Source organism: Lathamus discolor, chromosome 7, assembly GCF_037157495.1.
Source record: "Lathamus discolor isolate bLatDis1 chromosome 7, bLatDis1.hap1, whole genome shotgun sequence".
Taxonomy (NCBI): Eukaryota; Metazoa; Chordata; class Aves; order Psittaciformes; family Psittacidae; genus Lathamus; species Lathamus discolor.
This window is the reverse complement of record NC_088890.1, coordinates 5993365-6012521: the sequence shown is the minus strand read 5'-3', so window position 1 is coordinate 6012521 and position 19157 is coordinate 5993365. Positions and strand designations below refer to the sequence as shown.

At 37.0% G+C, this 19157-nt stretch overlaps 1 protein-coding gene across 2 annotated transcripts in view; it reads left to right on the top strand.

Moving 5' to 3' along the window:
* The window catches only part of NISCH (nischarin), a 30090-nt gene extending 13698 nt beyond the window's left edge, over positions 1-16392 (top strand). The window contains exons 7-21 of one of the 2 annotated variants that reach the window (XM_065687384.1): positions 184-279; positions 846-998; positions 2238-2306; positions 2743-2928; positions 3125-3253; positions 3731-3844; positions 4672-4780; positions 7415-7536; positions 8395-8450; positions 8951-10264; positions 10659-10833; positions 11930-12083; positions 12681-12809; positions 13697-13858; positions 15024-16392. In XM_065687384.1, coding sequence (XP_065543456.1) covers positions 184-279; positions 846-998; positions 2238-2306; positions 2743-2928; positions 3125-3253; positions 3731-3844; positions 4672-4780; positions 7415-7536; positions 8395-8450; positions 8951-10264; positions 10659-10833; positions 11930-12083; positions 12681-12809; positions 13697-13858; positions 15024-15652 — 3597 coding nt within the window. In that variant the 3' untranslated portion in view covers positions 15653-16392. Of the gene's footprint in view, positions 1-183; positions 280-845; positions 999-2237; positions 2307-2742; positions 2929-3124; positions 3254-3730; positions 3845-4671; positions 4789-7414; positions 7537-8394; positions 8451-8950; positions 10265-10658; positions 10834-11929; positions 12084-12680; positions 12810-13696; positions 13859-15023 lie in introns of those variants that run through there. The other variant, XM_065687385.1, reaches the window with a different exon arrangement.
* Positions 16393-19157: the final 2765 nt, after the last annotated feature.

Genomic DNA, 19157 nt, shown 5'->3' with positions numbered 1-19157 from the left:
TATTGGAATTTCTGACCTGAGCATCTCAGGAATTTTAAGATTGTGCTGTAACTACTTTCCAAATTGGTGGAGAATCTGTTGAAGCTTTTAGCTGCCTCTTCCATGTTTTTTTTTTTTTTTTTTTTTTGCCTGTTCTAGCATTTCTGACCTTGTAACATAATTTTTTATTTTTTTTTTTAATAGATCAGTCATTGTGGGGGGAAGCTTATCAAAGGGCTGACATCATCTAAACATGTGCTGGCCACAATGAGTGTTCGATTTTCGGCAATGTCAATGAAGGTAAGAGTAAGTTCCTGCTTCTGGTCATTGTTCAAAGTACATGCAAAAATAACATGCACATTGTGGAAATAGCCATTTGGAGTCTATGTACTTTTCTGTCCTGATTGTTGCAGCCTCTGCTTTTAAAACTGTGGAACAGTGAAAGGGTTTGCTAACTCTTCAGTCTCAGCTTTAAGTGGGGGAAGTGTTTACAAGTGTCCCTTCATGGAGACATTTGTGATGCCTTTATTGGAGTGTATGTTTTTGTTATACATCCAGAACTGAATGCATGTGTCTTACTATTTTTCTGGGCTGTGATTTGGCAAGGGCTAGCCAATAGCACAAAATTCATAGTTCCTCTATTGTTCCTCCACATTCCCCAGTGTGGATCATCTGCTGGTATCAAAACTCTCTCCCTGTAGATCTGAATTGTGACCCAGTCAGCTCGTATTTTAAGACTTAAAACTTTAAAATTATAAAGCTTAGAAATCTTCCTTATGTACATAACACTCTTTGGATTGGCTTCAAAACCGTTAGCTTTCACTGAAGGTACAAGCACAGTATTTTAGTATGCTTGTCTTAAATAGGAAATCCTAGTGCCTGAGGCCTCTGAGTTTGATCAGTGGGAGCCAGAGGGTGAAACCTCAAGTTGTCCAGTGACAGCAGTTATCCCAACTTGGAGAACTTTGACAACTTTGGATATGAGTCACAATAGCATCTCACAAATTGATGATTCAGTGGTAAGAAATACTTTTTAATTTGTGGAAAAAAGTGTGACTGATCTTCTGTGGTACATTATGTATCGGGGCTTTTGTATTTGCTTTGTATGTGTCTTTTCAGGAAGGTTTTCAGTTGCAGTTGGTTTATGTTGAGTTGCCCACCCAAGTTAACGTTTAAGAGATTTGTTCCTTTACTACTTTTGATATTTTCTTTGCTAAAGGAGAAGTTTGTCATCCTGTGCTCTGTAAGCGACACTTCCATCAGTGCTGACTTTTTGAAACGTTTTTACTGTTTTCATTGGCCTTAGGCCACTTACAGAAGTGGGGTGTTTTTAAAAAGAACAAAACATCTCTTGGGCTCAGCTTTGGAGATTTACCAAGGCTGAAGCTTCCTGCATATTTAAAAATCTGGGCTTGCTGCGGCAGCCTTCTTGACATCAAAACAATATGAAGAGCATAAAACCAAAACTTGGAGTATTTGGCTGATACTTTAGAATTACATTTTGCAAATCAGTTAAGAGAAATAGCATTTGTCACAAGAATGTGTCAAATATGAACATAACTTTTTACTTGAACTACTCTTGTGAAGCAGAAAATAGCTATGTTTGTAGCTCAACTAGAAATCATGTACTTCTAGTGCAGTTCTCTTGTTCAGGATTTTTTGTGATGGTGACTTTAGGTTCTTCAGGTCTGAGTCTAGCCTTAACTTCAAGGTGAATAATTGGTGAGATTACAGCCAAAATCACTGATGTTAGAATTCAACATCAAGTTCAAGGCATGAGTCCTTCAAAAATGAAAGGCTTTCTGGGTTAAAGTGCATTTTCAAGAGGTTTGTGTGGCCATGTAACACTTGGCTGGTATAATCAAAACATGGATATGAATCATTCAACTTATTCTGTTTTTTTGTACTATTGTCTTTTTCCAGATTTGTGTAACAAATATGCTTGTTTAGATGGAAACACCTGTTAATGTTTGATCTATAGTTAATAGGGTGAAATGGAGAGTCATTTGTTTGTCTTCAGAAAGAAATAGGTTTCAAATTAAAACTTAACCATGCTCTTCAGTATAACCTGGTTTTCTGAACACAGCAATATTTGTCTCTTGTGTTGCACTAGGTCATATGGAATGCCAACAGCTAAGAGGGACTGTGCATTAGATGCCTTTCTTTTGTCGTTGGTCAGCTGACAGTGAAGGAAGTATGGCCTGATTTATAAGATGAAATGCATTTAATGCATGTATTTTTTTTTCTTCCTTCCATAGAAATTAATCCCGAAGATTGAATTCTTGGATTTGAGTCACAACGGGGTGTCTCTGGTAGAAAATCTACAGGTAAGTGGTGCTTTTGAAGGTGATTTTTTCCCTCCAGACTCTGAGACCCTAGAACAGATTTTTTTTCATCAGAATTTTGTTACTCCTCTTCCCATGGAGAATAATTTAAGGCCAAATATCTTATCCTTCATAACACTTTTCATGATGCATTTCTTACTTGCTCTGGATATTATAATTTTTTTTGCCAATATTGACATAGAGCATTTAGTTCTTAACTAAATTTATTCACTGCCAGCTACATCTGTGGGTTGGTAAAAATGCAGTTGAGGTTCCCTGTCTACAGGCTTGAACCTGTGAAATGAAAAATTTAATGTCATGTTTTTCATGCTAGGCAATATCCAGCATGAAAACCCTGTTGCACAAAAAGAGCAAGCTGCGATACAGTGTCTTTGATATTGCTTACTGAACATGACACGGATTTTCTGTGCTTTTATAGCACCTTTACAACCTTGTTCACCTGGACTTATCCTACAACAAGCTAACATCATTGGAAGGTGTTCACACAAAACTGGGAAACATCAAGACTCTGAATTTGGCAGGAAATCAGCTGGAAAGGCTGTGCGGTCTTAACAAACTGTACTCGTTAGTCAACCTGGATCTGAGCAACAACAAAATAGAGCAGGTAATTGCTGATTTTTCACTATTAAATTGTACTTTATATCACAGGTAATTTTCCTAGTGGATGAAACTGCAAATAGAGTTGTTTCCAGTGATTTTAATTCTGGTTATCATATGTAATTTATGTATGAAATGCTCAGTCTGTCTGCTCATTTTCATTCAGCCAATCTGTATTCATCCTTTTACTAAAAAACTTTCAGATTGATGAAGTAAAAAATATAGGAAACCTCCCATGCTTAGAGAAGGTGGTCTTATCCAGCAATCCATTGAGCATCATCCCTGATTACCGGACAAAAGTACTTGCTCAGTTTGGGGACAGGGCCTCAGAGGTAAGCCATTGTGCACTTCCTTTGAAACTGGCATGTGAACAAAATCTTTTTTCAAGCCTGATGAGGAAAGTACTGTGAATCTTTTAAAAACCTGACAAATTTTTGGTGTGTTAGAGAAGGTTGTTAGAGAATGAAATGGTATTAACATTGACTGTGCTTCTGGATCTAAATGGAACTGGATTGTGCCTTCATTGGGTAGCAGTGTGTTAGTAGTGAAACATTGGGTAGCAGTGTGTTAGTAGTGAAACACAGTTGTGCTAGAAAAGTCTTAAGCTTACCAAGCACTTCTGAGTTTGCATTATAAGTTCATGTTAGAGCTGCAATGTTATGATTGGTTTTGTATAATGGTTAAAAATGCACCTAAGTTTGCATTAAGCTACCATAATTTAATATTACATTAATTCTCATAGCTTAATGCAAGTCAGATCTGCAATTTAATGCTTTCAATTTTTTTAGATGTTTTAACATGTTTTTTAGGTCTGCTTGGATAATGTTGTTACCACAGAGAAGGAACTAGACACTGTGGAAGTGCTAAAAGCTATTCAAAAAGCAAAGGAGGTGAAATACAAACTGAGCAACTCTGATAAAAAGGTGAGTTGGTGCTGTGGGAGGAGTAGAGTGTGCTGTGTGCAAAAGCAGCTTACAAAAAGCTTACAACAACATAGAACTAAGCAGAATTCATTAAACTTTGCTTAGCATGAAAGTTTTTATGCTTTTTGTGCTCTCATGTGGTATGAACTTTTAAGGTTGCTTCTTTTCCTATTCAGTTTTCAATGTAATTTGAGTAGTTATCTGACCTTCATTTTTGTACTGGCTTGGGAGAAAGGAAGTGGGAGGAAAATATAAGATGACTTAATGGTGTACACCATGAATATGCAGTTGACCGTAACAGCCATATTTTACTACTAGTACAAGTATTGCAGAGGTGCAGTTTTACTGCTTGTGTTGCAGAGTGCTGAAATGACTTCCCCAAGCTTTTTTCTTTGAATTTTTAACACTGAGAAAGAATTGGACCTCTAAATCCTCTTTGTCTTCTCTCATGTCTGTGCTACGTAGTTGATTAGTCTTATTTTGGTAATAAACTTACTAGCAGAACCTGTTCCGTTCCTACAGTGTGTAGAAATTCTGATTTCATTTGCTGTGGTTTGTGAAAATAGTTGCTTGTTTTGTCAATACAGTGATTAGTCAGTGATCAGAATGATTTCTTTAAACAAATTCATAGTGGAATTCCACTTAATGTAAAAACAGACACTTGAGAGGATGTGACCACCTCTCCCTCAAAAAAGCTGGCTCTATCTTTGCTTTTACTGAAATTGAGAAAGCTTGTGTAGACTTATTTTAGTTCAGGATCTAATGTGTCCTGTGTACTTCGTTTTTTGGGTTTTTTTTCTTTAATTGCTGCATACTTTCTTTATTAGATCAGTGAGGACTCCAGGCTCACTGCTGCCAGCTCCAAATCAAACTGTTCTTCTCTTACTGTTCGTCCTTCCTCTCCCTCTCTGCCTCGTCCTGTCAGCTCCAGCCAAGGTAATCATGTATGTATCGTGCTGCTGGGCTGAGCCTATTGGTTCTGCTTTTCTAAGCTGCATTGATATACATGAATATTATGTGTATGGATTTAGGGCTTATTAAGTCAAAGCAGAAAGACCTGGTAGTATTGGCTTAAAAAGTGGAGGCTGTATGTATGTGAATTGGCAAGACTGAGCTGTTGCTCACTGTAGTGTGAATTAACTGTAGTGGAATTTTTGGATACAGGGCTTTTTTTACTGCATCATCCTGCAGAAATCACCAGCAGAGGACTGTATATCTTTTCCTGGTTTAGATACATACCTTGGTGGAAAACCAGGGCATATATAGACAATGTTTAAAAGTTGCTTCTCTACCTGTTCTTTGTCTGCAAAATGTGAGCTCAGGTAGCATATGTTCCATTATTGCTTTTTTGCAAGAGCTGTATTTTTGTCAAACCACAAGGAAGATAGAACAAGGAGATGAATAAAAGACAGTTGTGGGATTAGTGTTCTTCTGGCTGAGCCTGTGATTTCAGCTTATCTGTTGTGCTCTACAGCACCTGCTAACCTTACCTAAGAATTACTTTTACTGTATGCTTCAAATAAGTGTGCCTGTTGCATTAGCAGCTTAGAAGAATAGTTTATCTTCATCTTTGGCAGGAGCCGGTAAGACTGACTTATTCAGTGAATATTCATTTATGACTGAGAAGAAGAGATAAAGATACTTTTTATTTCTTCCTTTTGCCTGATTGAAAACTTAAAATGCAGGAGGATATGAATAGTGGGAGAAGACTTTGTAACCATTTGAAAGACCAGAGATTATATTCTTGGTAATTTGGGGTGTAACAATTTACTCTTCCCTATAAATCACTGGATTGGTGGATGGGGGAGAGATGCTTGGAAAGCTTCATCTTTGAAAAAAGTCCATTGCTGTGATTTCTGTAAAATAAGTAGAGGTTTCTTGGTTCACTCTGCAAGAATTAAATTGTTCTGACAGCATTTGATTGAGGGACAGGCAACTTAGATACAGATTTCATTGTTAATAGATACTTCATGTGCCATTCCGGATCTCTTTTCATCTGCAAGTAAAATGCCAGATTTTTCCAGAATGAAGTCGGTGATTGCTTTAAAGTATTTAAAGCATTTAAGTTACAGGATTGAGACAGTTTGTCTATATGACAACCTGCAGTTTTATAAAGGACTAGCTGTAAAAATGCTAGCAGTCACTGTGACTTTAAAAGCCATTTGTCAATAGTCTTTCTATTACAGTAAATATTTAGGTGCACATGAGTCTTGGGAGGAAAAATGAAAATCTAGATCTTGCCTTTGAAGTGTGTTTTATCCAGAGTACTGTTTTATACAAAGGTTGATGTAACATTCAAGGTTTATTTGCTGTTGCCCTTCTGCATAATGTTACTTTACTGGTATCTTGGGGATGGCTTGTATGAATAGTAGGAAAATGAGGAATAGCAGGCTATTTCTCAGCTTTAACAATATAAACTGACTGCTTGCTACGTATCTAGTTATCAAGGGTTGTTTGTAAAATGCCAGTTTTGAGAAATCCAATTTAAAAACTCAAATTATGCTAAGCAATTAGTTTCACTGTTAGGCCTTAAATCATGAACAATGGGATTAATTTCCTGATATGCTATTTCTATGAATTTTCTCTCTAGTTTTTCTAGACACCATCTGTTTCCATAACGTATTATTCAAATGAAATGTCACTGGAAAATGGCTTATGGAAAAAGATTAAATATTTACATAGGAAACAGAAACCCAAAAATAATGCTGTCATGTTATGTTTTTCCTGTCAATTTGAGTTTCCTTTTTGCTAACACAGTGTTTTGTTCAAGTAATAAATACTTCTTGTGCTTCCTCTAAGAGATGGTTTGATGTAATCTGCTAAACTTTAACATCAGTCCAAAAAAACAGATACAGGAGTTTTTCTGCTCAAGACAGAAACATATCCACACTGTAATTCTGTTTTATTTGCACATTTATACAGTTGAACTGGCTGGCTCTGTGGTAATACTGAAAATTGTATTACCTGTGAATATCACAGGTAAAAAGTCAAATGTCTGAGAATGTTGCTTTATATGCACTTCTAAGTTTTTACTCATGATTTGCCTTTGAATCTTGCAAAAATGTTCAGAATAAGGTGAGATAATTGTCTTGAGTGGCATTTGGGGGACCAGATCTTCTGAAGCTGGTGAAAGGCTTTGCACAGACTTTTATTCACTTGAAGCGTATAGAAATTTGAGACAATGCTACAGAGTTTACACAAAGTGCTCTGCTGTGTTTTTTCCAGCCTGGCAATGTTTTGGTGAAAAGGTTAGTATTAACAAAGCTAATGAGTTCTGTCAGGAAGAACTCTTGCCACTAGATGTTGAGATTTGAATTGTTAGCTTGAAAAACAAGTGTTACCAGTCTTTAATGCAGCTTTTACTGCAGTTAAATTTGCTTCTGTAATTGGGCTGAAATTCTGCCTGATATTATTTTATCCTGGCTATTATGTGAAGATATCCTTTAGCTTTAATGGTTTATGATCCGATCTTGATTATATACTTTTAATTCCACTTGTTTGGCAGATAGTATTAGACATTCATTTTGGTTTTACTTCAGTGATTTTAAGAGCTCTTTATATTTGTTTTAGAAATAATTTGTGAAGAAACAGTCCTAGCCAGCAGTTTTTTGCAGTCCAGTGGTTCGACTCCTACAGACCATACAGTTCCCCAGAGATGCTTTGAAATACCAGACTCCAGGTGTAAAAATCAGGTAATCACCATACTTCTGTTATTTTATGGTAGTTTTGAGTGTTTTTGCAAGCTTATTTCCGATGTTAAACTTTGCATAGTAATCCATAGCAAAGTTGGGGTTTTGATTCTCAGAGCTACTATAATGGAGAAGGTAACCACAAATTTGAGTCATGTCCATCTTGTAAATTAAATGCATAATCCAGGTTTACCAGACTTGCAGTGAATTGCTGTCATGATGTTATGATGTCATGATGTTGAGTTGCTTACCCAGTATTGGTATCACATCATTTAATATCCACTTAGGTACCGAGTGTAAGAGTTACTTATATCTTACTATATCAGTTTTTGGAAGATGATTCTCATGCTAGTAGAGTGGAAGAACCTTTTCCCTGTCAATAGGTAACAATTTGTTATCTTCAGACTTTTGCTATCTGACAACTTCTGCACTGTGATTTCATTTGTTGTATTGGAAGCACTCTTCATAAGTTTGGCTTCAAGGAATGAGACTGCAAGACTTGGGAATCTCTTCCTTTGCTACCAGTGTTGTTGGTCTTTGTCAAGTTCCTTTACCTTTTTACCTCATTTTGCATTACTTCAGTAAAAATTGGGTGTGCTAAAATGTTTATGATTTGCAGATTGGATCTGTTCTCAAGTCAGTAGCAGAGGTCATTCTGCCTTAATTGAATGCTGTACCTGAAGTAAACAGTGCTTCAGGGTCAAAGGATAGCTGTCTGTGGATACAGCAGTAGGACTTTGCAGTGAGTTGGCTGGCTTTAAAAAGCAGGAGCCACCATTAACTTTACTTTTCATGTATGCTGAAGTCTGACAGCTGCTGTAAGTAGTTGATAGCTTCCAGATGATTTCTTCTTTTCCTTAGGCACCTGCCTCTCTACTTGATTCAAGCAAAGAGTATGGAAGTGGTCATCATATGTGGTAAGCTAGATACACAACTTCTGGTTTAAATCCTTGTTAGCTTTTGAGTAATAACAGCAGATGCTGCATTTTTAAACCTGGCCTTTAAGGCAGAACAGTCTCTCTCATTGTATGCTGCCCCTGTTTGGGTTTCTTCAACCAAAATAATTTTCATGGAGTAAAGTGTTGTTAACTGTTGAACCCTGTGATGCAGTTGGTAGTTTAAAAAACAGCAATATTTGTATTGTACAGTCCTTTAGTTCATAAAGATATGCTTACTGGGAATGGGAAATGCAAGGTGAACTAAACGTTTTGGGGTTTGCTTTCTATAGAGCTACATGCTACCAGCCTTTAAAATAACTGGCTGTGTGCAGTACAAAGATGTTTTACGGAATTACACTGATTTAACTGTAGTAACAAGAGTGAACCTCAAAGTTCTGAAAAGCAGCACTATAAATCATAGGTAGCTATGACTGTTTCTAAACTCCAGCTTGACTTACTGTGGCTTATCTCTTTTGAAGTTTGGATCATTCAGAGGAAGAACACTGTGCAGTGCCTGACCCCTGCAACACCATCATCTTGCCTTTTAATTGTATGTCATATACTGCCACAAATGAAGATTTTATCCAGCACCTTTCTGCCTTGATAGTGCAGACTTTGCAGAGATCACCCCCTTCCTTTACAGAGAATAAAGGAATCCCTCTGGGTGATTCTGGAACCACAGACAAAGAAGATGGATATTTTGAAATGGGACTTCATGGAGATCAGAATTTTGAGTTCAGCACTAATTCAGACACTCGGTCATCTGACAACATAGCAGTGGAGCATGTTGATATAGTCAAGATTCTCTGGAGTTTTTCTATTCACGTTCATAAAGGACTCAGGCAGTTTGCTTCCTGTTTGGTTTTGACTGATGATATGCTAGCTGTGTTTGAGATCCCTCATCAGGAATTGAGAGGAAATTGCCAGCACATTCCTTCTGCCTTGAAATTAACACTGTGCTTTCCATATACGGATCTAACAGAATTTGGCTTTCTTCTGCCAGAAATCTGTTTAACACTGAAGCTGAAAAACAGTGACAACTACTTGTTCATTGTTTCAGACTCCCAGAATCTTCAAGATTTTTATTCCTGTTTACACACACGTTGTTCTCAACACTACACACCAGTGTTAACAAGCTCCACGTTGTACTGTGGTAAAGCAAACCTCCAAGAGTTCCTGTCTCAGCTTATGGAATTGAATTGCATTTCAGCAGAAGATGTTGAAATAAAAGGTCATTTCCCAACATACCTTGTTTATGGGAAAAAAACCAATATTCAGAAAATCTTGCATCAACCGGAGTCAGCTGCCAATAACAAAGAATGGTCAAAAAACGTTTTGTGTTCTGCACTTTATTCTTCAGTGTATAAATCTTCTGACCATGGCCCCTGTGTGGTCCATCCATGTTGGATATTTCTAACACCCCAGCATTTGTATATCGTAAAGGTGGATTTCAGTTTACTGCCAGGTAAATGGATAGGCACAGAAGAGTTGGGAAGCGCATTTAAGTTGACTAGGATTCCGTTAGCATCACTTGTGTTGCATCCGACTCATGGTTCCATCCAGCAGAAGGGTTCGTTTTCGGATGGGCATGTACTGGAGCTGCTTGTTGGATACAGATTTGTTACAGCAGTGTTTGTTCTACCTCATGAGAAATTCCACTTCCTAAGAATCTACAGTCTTTTAAGGACACTCCTGCAGGATGTTAAGACTATTATTATTTTCAGAGCTTCAAGCAAATCAGATTCTGTAAGAAACCATGTTGTGGAAGCAAACAGACATGGTCAGTCAGCAAGGTAACAATGCCCGTAAAAGGTCTGTTGCACAGTGCTGAAGTTAATGTGGCCTAGCCAGTGTGTTTACAGTTGTCATCGTAATTGATTTTGGCCTGTAGTATTGATGAAGTACTCTTTCATTCTGCTAATCTATAGTATGTATGAATGGTTATCCTGGACTGTACCAACATAAAATATGTCTTACAGAAGGAGACTTCCTATTTCATGTGCTTGCAGACTGAGGTTGTGGCAGATTGACAGCTATGCTCAGTTTACTTTAAATGATTTTAAAGTAAACCATTAAGTGTAGAAGTTGCCTGTTTCTAATTCCTGAACGAAATATAAAGTATTCTTGTAGGAGAAGAGCTGTGTATTTCCTTAAATTTTGATGATGTGTTTTCTGGACCTCTTCTAGCTTTTGCAAGCCTCATCTGACGCTGTCATCTTTATATCCATCTGAATTTCTTATGCAGAAGATAACAGAAGACAACCAGATTCCTGTTCACCTTCATGTTTCTGTGTCTCTGCAGTATGTGGCTGGGCTGAAAGGCAATGCCCTAGTCGAGTTTTTCCATGGCAATATTGCAGAGGTATTGTGCCTAGCCCAGATGTATAAAAAGATGCCTTGTGGCCTGTCAGTACTAGACAATGTTTTAAAAAACTTTCCTGATGACACTTAAAAGAAGTAGGCTCTACAAAACCTGGAAGCTTTTTGATCAAAAGGCTGCCTGCTATTCCATTTTTGGCATATTTTGCCTTCAGGAACCTTGACGCAGAATAGGAGAGTGTGTTTTTTGTATGTCTTGATATAATTACTCCAAGAATGTCCCTCTTTTTTTTTTTTTTAAAGTGGCAAAAGGAAGGAAAATTGGAGTGGAATTATTTTGTGATGGTATCTGGCTAAATCAATAAGGTCTCTGATTCCTTTTTATAATATGGGTGCATGAATGTAACACATGCATGGCTGTAGGTACTCCAGAAACATGAGCAAATAAACTTAGTTTCTGAGAAAGATTTATAATCTGTGTGGGGAACATCAAATTTTAAATTACAAATCTTGCCTAAAATTCATGTGGCTTTGAGTGATAAATCATTGTGGACTGAGTAGAAAAGTCAGTTGAAAAGCTTATTGAGAAATACTTTTTATTCAATTACCATCACTTCCAAATACAAGTAAGCACAAGTTGTGCTTCTCTTTTTACACCAGAAGTTGATAAAGCAAGCAGATGACTCATCTGAGAATTCACAATAGGCTCATCAAGCTGGGAAGATGCCTAATTGGAACAGCAGCTGTAGTGGCAAGCTGTGCTCCTGGTCCTCTCTTAAGGATCTTTGAATTCAGCCCCTCTATAGCATCTGAAGGCTCAATAGACTTGTTGAGGCTTGGGAGGAACTGCTTAACTGCTGATTAAAATTTCATCTGTAGTGTCTGTTCTAGAAAGTTTTGTACACTACATGTTTTCTAGTTTTCATCAGAAAACAAGGAATAATTATATCAGAATTATTTTTCTGTTGTGGTCCAAGCACAAGACGCTTTCAAGTAGACAGATACTTGACTATAGCATGTTCACATGCTTCAGATTCTGAAACTGTTTTTCCAGTAGTCTAAAGTTGCTTCTAGGATAATGAAACTATCTGAAATATCGAAGCATGCAGATAACTTATAAAATGCATTTTATATCTTAGGTGGAAAATGAAGAGCTGAGACATCTCATGTGGTCTTCAGTTCTGTTTTACAAGACTCCCAATGTGGAAGTGATGGCTTGTGTGCTTCTCTCAACAAAAGCTGTATACTTTCTCTTGGATGACTCTTTCATTCATGCTGATGAGTGCCAGTCAGGTAAGAAAGTATTCTGACCCTTTAGTAAGATTACTAACTTAACCCCTCACTCTGTGTTTGTCTTCAGTTTCAGTACCAGGTTTGGTCAATATCCTTACTTGGCCCTCCTATTTGAGGGAGGAAGTGGCACAGTTTGCTGTGTGCGGAATACTTGCATAAGGCTTTTGTGTTCAAAAACCAGGGTTTTCAGTCATGGCTTCTTCTGAAAATAGACCTTTCCATGTGCTGCTGTATCCATGCCTTTCTCAGATTTAGTTTTGTAGTCCCTGGCAACACTTAGGCAGCTAAAGACCCTTTCATAACCAAAATGGTAAGTGAAGGATAATGAAACTCATGGTGTGCATTCGATTAATGGAAGTGGTTTGTTAATTCATCTGCTGATTTAAATGCGATGTGACACATACTTCAAGAAATGCTGCTAACAAGGAGATTTAGTTGTATTTGTTGCTTGAGAAATTAGTTGCTGCTCCCACTTTCTTATGAATTTCTTCCTTTGAGTATGATACAGGTACAAGATTTTAATATAAAAAATTATGCTTATGGAAAGGAAGAATATTTTTTCTTTTGACTTTTTATCATATATTCTTTTATCAACAGATTTTTGGAACAAAGAAGACTCAGATTGTGAAAATAGTTCTTTCCACCTCTCTTGCTACTTTGTGCTAAAACTTAATGACTTGCAGTCAGTAAATGTTGGCCTGTTTGACCAATACTTCCGAATTACTGGTGAGTACATGTTGTACTTTAAGTTTTTCCAGTTCTATTTGGTCTGTTTAGTCTAATCTTAGATGCATTCCTGTCTTTATTAGTGAAGTAGAAGAGTATATCTTATTTTTCTTTAAAGAAATCAAGTTAATGTAACACTGGTGCTGTGCCAGTAGCTGATATACTGTCTTGCAACATCTTAACTGGACATTTAATATCAAAGAATTAGTTGGTCCCACAAATGATCCTAAAAATTCATTTAGTGACGCATCAGAAGGGAAACCTAAAGACTTTCTTGTTTTGAGGCTTTGGCTTGAAGTAAGGAGTGAAATCAAGGTACTGCCCATGTTGCAGAATGTGTACTTGATTGATTTTTTTTTTTCTTTTTTTGTTTTGCAAGTGAGGCCTTAAAGTTTACAGAATGTAATGATGCCAACTTCAAATTTAATGTAAATAACATGGGTGAAGTTTCTGGGCTGATGCCCAGATGCATGTGAGCCATACACTATTGTGTTCTAAAATGTCTTCTGATTACATTGAGAGTTTTGGGGGTGAAATCTCCCTTGTGGAAATTATTTGAAGTGACTTGATATGTAACAAAGAAAACTGAGGGCAGTTTTTTCTTTAAGATAAATTGTAATCATAAGAAAACGTTGAATCCCTAGAGCAGTAGTTGAATAGTTAAATCCTAAGTGTACATTATAATTTCTCATGATTTAAAATATTTTCTTTCTTTTTTTTTTGGAGGGATTTGTAAGGATTCTATTTTCCAAAGATTTGAAAGCTTTCAGAATAGTGCATACTTTCAGGAGAAACAATCCTTCTCTGTTGACAGTTGCATGTTGGTTGAAGAAATGATAATGCCATTTACAGATCTGTGAGTGATTTACCTTCTGTCTTTTCTTCAGGACATTCTGCAGATCATATAGTCACCTGCCTGACAAGAGATAGTTACAACACTCACACCTTCATACAGCAGCTTATGGCCGTTCTGTCCTTGCTTGCACGCACACCTTCACCTGAACCAGTAGATAAAGACTTCTACTCCGAATTTGGGAGTAAAAACACAGGTAGGTAGTCTTTTCAATATGTCATGAGTTACTTAGGCATCGTACTTAGGGCATTATCTAAAGTGTACTGATGAAAAACTTTTAAGGGAAATTTATGCATCAGTTGTTTCCCATTTCATACTTTAACCAGACTCTCTGACTTTAATTCTTACATGTTCCTTATCTAAACAGAATTGTTAAATACAAAGCCTTGCACATATAAAGTTAGTGATGGCTTCTTGAGTCCAGCAGAAACAGCACTTTCAATACAGTATTTTGGGGAGTACATTAGTGTAGTTCTACTGCAAGTTTCAGCCTAACCTGTAAAGTCATCAAAGAACAGTGAAGGTAACAAAGACTGAAGGTTATTTTTCTTTGTTTGGTCAAATTAAAGAATCCTGTCAGTCTGTGAGAATGTGGTGAAAACTAGGCTTTTTTGAAGCTGTTAGGTTTAACTCCATTATCAGGTGAAATTGTTAGCTTAGAATTCTGAATCTAGTTGAAGGCATGAAATAAAATGGCATTTTCCTGAAGAATGACTGTTATTGTTACTGTGCTAAGAAGCTGTGTAAGCCCAGAAGGTGCAAGGTTTAATGGGAAGGCATCTTTTATAAGACAAGCTTCTGTGAAAAAAGCTGGCATGCTTCCTTAAAGCTTTGCTATGTTGTATTTAACCACTTTTAGGGAGTAAGGAACTATGTCACCTTCTCCCCTTCCAGAATGCATGGAAAATTAGAATAATTTTACTTTTTTGTTTCAATTTCTGCCTTTTCTCTCTGCTTAAAAGAAGCAGGGATTTTGTTTGTGTTCTGTGATCTAATAATGCTTTCAGTGTTTTCAGAACTGGAGAGTGGGAAGGAGGCAGAGGAGGTCAGATGGTGGGGAGGTGGATAATCTCTAAGAATCCAGCTGTATTTATTTGGAATTACTTCTGCCAACTCCCTGAACTAGTTACGTGGCTAGAAATTTGCAGAAAAGTATGTTGGTAATGCAAAAGAAGGCTCCAGTAAGGATCTGCAATCCAAATACAATTATTCCAATATTATATATAAGTAAAACTGTATATGGGTAGATCCAAACCTTGAATTCTTCCAGCTGCAGCCAGTTGTCAAAGGTTAGTTGCAGATGCTGATACATTAAGAAAGTATTTTAGAGTGCTAAATATAAAAATGTATGTTTCTTGCAGGAAAAATGGAGAATTATGAACTGATTCACTCTAGCAGAGTAAAATTTATTTATCCAAATGAAGAGGAAATTGGGGACCTTGCTTTTCTAGTGGCAGAGAAGATGGATGGTTTGACTAATCTTCAGTCCCTCAACATCCTTCTGTATGTGTTGGCATTTCAAGTAAATCATGTTGAAGGATCTGCCCAAAACGCTAGTTTGCTTCAACCTAAAACACTTATATTAACCAGCTCTGATCTGTTTCTCTTTGATGAAGATTATATCAGTTACCCACTGCCTGAATTTGCGAAGGAACCGCCAAAGAGAGATAAGTATCAGCTTGCAGATGGAAGACGAATCCGGGATTTAGATAGGGTGCTTATGGGTTATCAGACATATCCACAGGCCCTTACGTTTGTGTTTGATGATGTTCAGAATCAGGATCTGATGCAGAATTTAACACTGGATCACTTCGGAGAAACTCATAGTGTCCCAAAGGGAAATGCTAAGCAAGAAGGCAGCAGGAGCAGAGAGATCCAGTGGTGCATCTTTATCCCAAGTGCAGAAAGCAGGGAGAAATTAATTTCATTGCTTGCAAGACAGTGGGAGATCCTGTGTGGCAGGGAATTGCCTTTGGAACTCACTGGCTAGTTATTGCACAGGTAAATGATTTTGAGATAAAGCACAGTGTTTAAATAGCGCCTGTTAAGTTCTGTATTTTAATAAGGAGGTGACCTGGACTCCCTTGCTCCCTAGTGCAGTGAACATTTAATAGTACATAGAAATATTCTGACATATTTACTGGGGACTGAACTTCTTATAAAGTCTATTTTTTATGCAATAGTATATAATGAAAAAATAATCATGATGCATCCTGGGAAACTGTATGGAAAAATTAAGGAGTCAACACTAGATATGCTGTCTAGGGCTGTTAAGGTTTCCACTATTTTTCTGTATATATCAGTCTTGCTGTTCTATACAAATTCTAATGTGTAAATAAGGGTAAATGCTTGTGTATGTTCAAGTGCAATGTTCTTTGTATGAGAAGTATTTTGGGTATTCTGCTCTAATGCTTATTATTTAATGATCTTACAGTTTTACGTATGTTTTTCTTTGAGGCCAAATGTGATTATTTGCTGCCAATCATGAACTTAGGAAAATTTGAGCCAAAAGCAGGTAACAGATTTTCATATGACATTTTCATGGGAGTTCTTTTTCCTTATCCTAGGATAAAGAGGAATTACCTGTTTAAAAGATCCAGTCAGTATAGTCTTGAAAGTGGAAATACACAACATGGGTGTATAAGCATTTTGTCAGCAAATAATGAATTTGTATCTCTGAACACAGTCTTTCTTTTGCCTATATTGTCAATAAAAATAAGTGTAATTTGACAGTTTTCTTTTGGCCTTGTCTTTATTTGAGTTTATTTTGTGTTTGCAGGATACCATATGGCAGTTCAGCAGCACATGCTATGTTCCTAGAGTGTATTGTAAAGTATGAAATATGCAGCAAGATGAAAGAAGAAAATAGTTTATTCTACTATAGCAAGTTTTTACTGGTCCAGAAATAGAGCTGAGTCATGAAAACTGAGGATCTGCAGCTTCTAAATACAATTTAAGGAGGCTATATTTCAAGTACTTTTGCTTCTTCGTCAGATATTAGGGCTTTGCTTTCCAAGCTGTCATCCAAGTTGGCAAGTTTCAGCCTAACTTTTAAAGTCTTGTAAGTCATCAAAGGACAGTGAAGGTAACAAAGTCTGAAGGTTATTTTTCCTTGCTTGGTCAAATAAAAGAATTCTGTCACAGAGTTATTATCATGCCCAACAAGTTTAATCTCCCCTGTGACAGTAAAGCCCTTAGTATTATGAACACTGAGACTTTGAAAAAGACTGTTCCATATGCACTGGGAATAAGAAGGAAGGAAACAGTTTTGATACATATGTGCCAGATGATGTTGCTTAAAACTGATGCTACTTAGGAAAACACATAGAAGAAATTAGGTAGGAAGAGACGTCTGGAGGACCAGCAGTCAAGCTCACAATAGGGCAAACCCCAAACAGATTACTCAGGGCCTGGTCCAAACAAGTTTTGAATTTTCCCCAAGAATGGCAAGTCCACAGTGTGGAGCTGGAAATCTGGTAGTTCCATGTAGTACTTTTCCATACTGATGTGGAGCTTGGCTGTGCTCCAGATGCCAGGAATGTTGCAGTCAGTGCAAGGATGACAGACACAGGCAGCCAAATTGTACTGCAGGATGCAGTGGAATTCCCTAAGCAACCAAAGAGGTGAGAAGCATTACTTGAGTGCTTCTCTGTTCACATATCAGCAGAGGAAACCTAACCACTTTCAAGATTAGACCAAACTGAACTATTAAGGTAGGTACTCTAGGGGACTAAGGTAGACTCTTGGGGAAAAATAAATTTTCCTGTATTTTAGAGGTCGTGTGTTCCCTGAAAAGTTAAGGATGCTTATGTTCATTTAAGCTTAATCTTCATTAGGTAGAGAAAACCCTAATTTCTAAAATAAAAAAATCTAGGGAAAATATAATTAAAATCTTAGGTCTTCATTCTTTCTGATGTAAATTTTTTAATCACTTGTAATTCTTGTAGGTAACACTTATGAGGAGCCTGTGGCAACTTGAATAGTCTGATATGCAAAGCGTTTGAGAATTTACAGATAAGCAGATCATTTACAATGTGGTTTATGGTTTAAGTGAATGCAAAGGAAATCTGTATTGAGCCTTTTGGAACTGCATGGGATTTGAGCCAACAGGAATAGATCTGTCTGCCTCTTGTATCTAGGGGTTTATACTTGTTATTTCTGGATAAGCTAACCTTGCTTCCATCTTTTTTATAAGGCCTATTCTGGGGGATGCCCTGTGCTTGAGTCAGACGCGAGTTCTCTTTCTAAGCATCTTTTGTAAAGCCTAACTGTTCAGATTTATTTTAATACATTAATGCATATCATAGAATCTTGTATTAGAATAAGCAAGGATAATCCCCTCTTGTTACATAGTTTGAGCAGTCAAAGTCTCCTTTCAGATCTTACTGCAGCAAGAACACAGCTGTGATTAAACTTGAAATTCTTTGAAGTCCACAGCTGTTTAAAACATTAAATCTGTCCCTTTAGATCAGATTATTAATCCAGGGCAAAGGTACAATTTCCCCTTGAGTTGTTGGTAAACTCTGATCACATTTTAAGATGAACAAAATGTTCAGTAATTCATTAGATAAATATGACAGTATTCTTCCAGTTATTCTTCCGTTAAGTATCTCAGCTGTGGTGCTACCAGAATTGTTTATTTTCAGGGCATCTTTTTCTGATAATCTTTTACACTGTAGTAAGGAACTTGTGGGCTATGCAAAGTAAAGTTTCTTCTCTGACACTTCAGCTCTTTTTAATTCTTCTCTTTAAAAAATTAACCCCAACAAACCCGAACCAAGAAATCCTCCTTCTCTCCTGTCACCACATATCTGATACCCTGCTCTTTTGCCCGTGTTAAAATCTGCTGGAGCTACAATGATTTTGGTGTGGATTTCTGTTCATTTAAGTGCAATGTTAAGATGAAAGATTCTCTTTACTGTCATTCCTCAGCACCAGCCTGTTGTTTAATTCTGATGTAATCCTTTGTTTCTATATAAAAGGATTTATTTAAAGAGTTTTCCTTGAAAATGCACAGTCCTTCATCCTGAGCTTTATGGATTAGCTGATTGTTTCATTTCATAAAGGTTTCTTAGAGCTTTCCACAATTACTTTCTAGAGAAAGTTCTGTGAAATTGTTTTGTAAGTGGTTGCGGTCACATGAGACAGCCTTGATTTCTTCCTTCCTTTTTGCAAGAGAGCTATGGAGCCTGCACGTGTATTTTTCTTTATTAATGCTTCATACACAAATCTTTTACAGTTTCCAACCCTATTTAACATGAAGACAACATCTGAGTAGCTGAAAGTGCATGTAGGCAAGTGGGGATAGTTGCCTGAAAAAGTTATCTGCTAAATCATCTTAGACTTCCATAGTGTGGCTTTGCAGCTGGTGTAGATGTGTCACCCTTGGAAGACCCATGTAATTATTTATGTTCAGTGACATCTGCTGAAGACCTGGCCAAAAGTTTTAAAACTTCCCTTTTATTACAATAGGAAAATTGCATATGAATTTCATT